Genomic DNA, 5,013 nt, shown 5'->3' on the forward strand with positions numbered 1-5,013 from the left:
GAGGATGGTAAATGGCAAGACATGCCCCCACTGGAACAAAGGCTGCTTGTCACTAGCATGAGGGTGCAGCTGGAGTGGAGAAGCAAGGTGGTGCTGGCCTCACTCCCTTTCTTCTTTATTGATTCAAACAGATCCCAGACACTGGAGAGTGATGAAGGTCCTTCTACCCAGGGGCCATCGTGAGGCTCAGAGGGGCTGGGCCATGGCATCTCAGCATCCTTCACCTTCACTATTTGCACAGAGTGAGGGGAGATGTCTCAACCCAGAGCTTTGGCTGTGCAACCCCTGCTGGGAGATGTGCACCCCAAATGGTGAGAAAACAAACCCCTGATTGATTGACAGTCATCACCCCCCTTTGAGCAAGACACCAAGATCCATGCTCACACAAAGGAAACCCCATAGGAGGGTGTGGGGCTGCCCCACTGAGGAGAGGGGTGGGCAGCTCATCAGGGCAATGGGGAGCAGCTGGGCCAGCAAGTACAAATGGCTGGGTGCTGAGGGCTGGGCTAAGCCAGGTTGGTGCAGCCCAGGTTGTAGGGCTGTATGGAGCAGTCAGATAAGCCTTGCACCAATCCAGAGCAGGCAGAGCTCCTCCAGGTGCTGCAGAGTGGGTTTTCCTGTGTGGTATTGAATGTGACATGAAGGATGTCTGACTTTTTCTCTCTGTCTAGGGGCAAATGGTGACCTGCAGTGAGCCCAGCTCTTTCTCCAGCAGGTTCCTGCACCAGGTGCTTCAGCTGGGCTTGGTCAGGTCCACGGTAGGTGATGCTCCTGCTGCTGGGGATGGTTTGAAGGGGGGGAGGGAGGGAGGGAGGGGTAAGGCCGTGATGCTAGCAGCTGCTTTAGTTTCTCTGTCATTCTGCTTCTTCTTTCTGCTTTTTGAGTCTCTTTCTCCTGCTCTGTGCCCTGTGTATGCTCATCCTCTTCTTCACTCCCCATCCCAGCTTCATTTCTGCCTGATTTGTTCTTCTCTTGCTCCCCTTCTGCTAATGGTCACTGCACTGCAGCATTGACATTTCTCTTCACTGCCCTGGGGGGGGGGGGGTCTCTGGGACAAAGTATAACTCAACTGCTGCCTGTTAACCTGGCTGGAGTTGATTCCAATCACAGCGCTACACTGGGAGGGAGCAGGGTTGAAGGGTTTCACTGGGGTCTCATGTTGCTAAGTATAATTCTCCTCATGTTTGCAGCTGAAGATACTTCAGAAAGTATCAGTCTGGGTTGGATTTGTGGTCCCTGTGGAGGCCATCATCAGCAGAATCTGCCCCGTGCAGTCTCCCCATAGACCCACACGGTTTGCCAAGAAGCGCCGTGGGCGCCTGACGCGTCTCCTCCTTGCCTTCATCCCCACCAGGATCCAGACAGTCCTGGGCCACCTGCCCACAGACTGGGGCCAGAGCAACATGCCCAAGGGTAAGAGCTGGCACCTCCTGGAGTGCTGAGAGAGTTTGTAGCCTAGAAACACTGGGTCTGGAACTCCTGTGCTGGGTGGGGAAGTGGGAAATGCACAGGTATTTGTGCTGTGTGTGTTGTGACTGTGCCTCCTGTGGATTCCTGCAGAGGTACGTGAAGCTCTGATCAACCCATCCAGCAAAGCAAACAAGAGGAAACGGGACGACGTGGCTCTGGAAGAGCAGGAGTCCTGGGTGGTGGTGCTGGAGAAGGACCTGCCAGAGGATGACCCGGAAGACCTCTCATATGAGGTATGGTGAGGTATCACTCCTCAGGGGCTGAGCAGTTCAGAGATGCTTGTGAATGGCCTCTGTGTCTCTCTGGTAAACTGGGATTGTCACTCAGCAGAGAGCTGAAAGGTGGTTTCCTTTGCCATACACCCTTTTGGGGCTGCAGGCTGTGCAAGGAGCACTTGAGCATCATGTCTTCAGTGCTGGATGCCCCACTCATCCCATACACCAGAGCTCCCCTTTGGGTGGTGTCCCTGCAAAGCAGTACTTTGGGCACCAATGGCAGCTCCCAGTGCCTTGGGGAGGGGGCAATGCATCCCTCAGGGGCTCCTCTTCTCTCCCCAGCCCTCCGAGGTGGATACAGACACTGAGGAGTACAAGTCCCAGAATGACACAGAGACAGACCTGGAGTTTGAAGAGCATGAGGGAGCCATTATGTTGAAGGAGTCATTGGATCTCCAGGTGAGTGGGCAACAGACTTTGTCTTGGGGGAGGGGGGGAAGTATTTAGCAATACTCAGCTAGAAGGACATCTTCAGTCCTCCCTCCCTTGGCTGCGGAAAGAGGCTTCTGGGATGTGTTTATGGAATCACTCATTGGTTTTCTATGCTGCCCTTCCATGGAGCTGCAGTCTGACCATGCCCCATCTCTGCAGCTGGATGATGCCCAACCCAGTGGGGATGGGGATAACCCTGAGCCCTTGGCAATGAGCTCAGAGCAGGAACTGGAGGACCCAGCTGCATCCAGCAGTGCAGAAGATGTTTCAAATGATGGCAGCGGTGATAGTGACGCTCAGAAACCGCAAGATGTGAGCAGCAGGGATAGCAGTGAGCAGGAGGCTGATGTCTCTCATGAGAGCAACAGTTCCTCGCAGTATGAGGTAAGAATTCATCTGTGCGTGTTCCATCTGCCCTCCTTTATCGGGAGAGATGTCCCAAGCTATCAGTGTTTGGAGGAGATTCAAGCTGGGAAGATGTCCCCAGGCTCTGAGCTGTTAGGGCAGCTCTCTTCCCAGCAACACTGTGTGAGCAAAGCAAGGAAGGGTTGTTAGGGCTCTGACCACCCTTTGGGTGGAGAGATAGCGTCAGTCCCAGGCATGATGCCGGGTGTGCCTGGTGCCTTGACACCTTCCTCCCCTGGATGCCAGGACTACCAAATGCCACCCGAGCATCTCATGCTGGTACCCAGGACAGCTCCCTTTGAGCCAAAGCCAGTAGCTCATGATGAGTCCCTCATGACTCACTAGAGGATAGGAAGGCTTTGTGGGAGACTCTTCACCACCAGCAACTCTGCTGTGAGTTCTCTATCCTGCTCTATATCCATCTGTCCCTGTAGCACTGGCTGATCCCCCTCCCAGTTCCCATGGAGCTGGTGCCCAGCTCACAGGAGGCTGAGAAACTGTGGGGTCCATCAGCTCAGCCCTCAGTGTGAATGCTGGCAGCCATGCTCAAGGTTAAATTTCCCTCCTAGGGTCGTCAGGAGCCCTGATCTACGGCCCCAATCTCTGCTGTGGCTGTGACATGCCTGGTTCTCCCTGGCTGTGCTGTAGTGTAAGCTGTCCATTTAATGATTTGTTTAGTTTTTTTTGAATTTCATAATAAAGTTACCCTATTTTTTCACATGATTTGGGATGCAGTTGGCTGTCAGGAGCTGGAGTAGCCACAGTGCTGGGGCTGCCAGTGGGACTGTCCCCTCTGATCCCTCCCATGGTGGGGGTCTCTGTCACTCCTGGAAGTGATGGCGTTGGGAATACTGTGATGTGTGATGGGGGAAGAGGGAGCAGAGCAGTGCTCATGTGCAATAGTACCCAACTGTGCTCACACTGACCTGTCCTAGATGTCCCTATCCTGTCCCCAGAGGTGCAGGATGGGTGCTCCACGTAGAACATCCTCAGAAATAAAGAGTCTGCCTGTGGGATAAACCAATAATTTCATATGGCATCTGTGCTACTTGCTGAGCCCTTGAAGATCTTCAATCATGCATGGGACCCTCTCCATCCAAATGAACCCTACAGGGGACTTTAGTTTGGTACAAGGAGTGAGTCAGGGTATGGGGGTGCAGCTGGGATCTGGGGTCCACAGGCAGCTGCTGCCCTGCAGTGACACAAGTCTGGCCACACATCTGCTATCTGGAACAAGCTGCAGAAAGCATTGCTCCTAATGTGAGTATACAAATGGGTACAGCCCGGGGTGCCTGGCTCTTGCTGGGGGCTATGGCACAGCTGCCCCTTGCCCTGTTTGCATGTGTATTTGTGAAGGATGCTCCAGCAGACTTAAAATAACTGGCACACTGCAGCCCCCAGACATGATGCTGCTCCAGTAGGGCACACCTGGGGCAGAGCAGCTTTCCTCCCCAGCTGGATTGGTTATTTGTGCACCCTCAGCGTGCAGAGCAGTTCTGTGTGGTGAAGCTCAGATGGGCATGGAGCTTCTCATCCTCCCCATGGCAGTGTCTCTTTAAATGCAGGTATGCCTCTCACCTTGTGTTAGCTGCAGCCACAGCAGCAGTACTTTCATTACTGCTGAATAACAGCAAGATTTTTTCCTTAAGGTTGATAAAGAAGCTGATACTGCAACTCGTGGATGTGATGTTGGTCTCTGCATTAAGTCAATTGCTCCTTGTTTGTGCTCCCTGCAGCCAATGTTCTCAAAGCAGAGATTCATAAAGCATTGCTCAGTGGCACACAGCTAGGTAAGGGCTTTTTTTCTGAAATCTGTGGGATTTTCCTGCTTGCTCCTGAGCTTTGGGATGTGGAGATAAAGGGATGCTTTGCTTGTTGTCTGGGTGCCAGGCTGCAGAGCCATTATGCCTCAAAATACAGTGGGAAGGGAGCAGTGCTGAACCTGGCTCTGAGCTCACCTGCAGCAGTACTCACACCTGTCTGCAGCAAGGGGCATGCCCAAACCCTCCCTGAGCTTTAAGCTCTAATTTAGGGAGAGGAGCCCTCAGATGAGTGTGGAGGTGGTGAATGGCTCAGTGGGGTGGGAATGAGCTGCAGAGCTTTATCTGGAGCACTCCCCCCGGATCCAGCACAGGTAGGTGCTGCGTGCCCATCAGTGTGGGGTGGGGAGGAGGGAGCGAGGGCTCAGCCCCTCCAGAGGCCACTGGGGGAGGGGAGGGGTGTTAACGGGGCCCATTGCTGCTGCAGAGGATGGTGGAGTGGACCCCTGATGGTTTGTAGGGCTGTGGATGTGCTGCCCTGAATGCCTGCTTGTATGTGGGCTTGCTTTGGTGCAAGGTTTGTATGCTGCAGAAACACATGTTGGTGGCTGAAAGGCAGCAGAAGGGCTGCAGCATCCTGCTCCCTGGGGGTGATGGGAGCTGAAGCTGCT

The 5,013-nt window shown here is 53.9% G+C and overlaps 1 protein-coding gene across 1 annotated transcript; it reads left to right on the top strand.

Moving 5' to 3' along the window:
• Positions 506–3,565, top strand: LOC110389007. The gene is made up of 7 exons (XM_021378882.1): positions 506–597; positions 672–758; positions 1,191–1,413; positions 1,561–1,703; positions 2,028–2,144; positions 2,337–2,561; positions 3,152–3,565. The coding sequence occupies exons 1-7, from the start codon at positions 544–546 to the stop codon at positions 3,167–3,169; spliced, it is 867 nt and encodes a 288-aa protein (XP_021234557.1). The 5' UTR covers positions 506–543; the 3' UTR covers positions 3,170–3,565.

The sequence above is a fragment of the Numida meleagris genome, chromosome 27 (assembly GCF_002078875.1).
Source record: "Numida meleagris isolate 19003 breed g44 Domestic line chromosome 27, NumMel1.0, whole genome shotgun sequence".
Classification (NCBI taxonomy): domain Eukaryota; kingdom Metazoa; phylum Chordata; class Aves; order Galliformes; family Numididae; genus Numida; species Numida meleagris.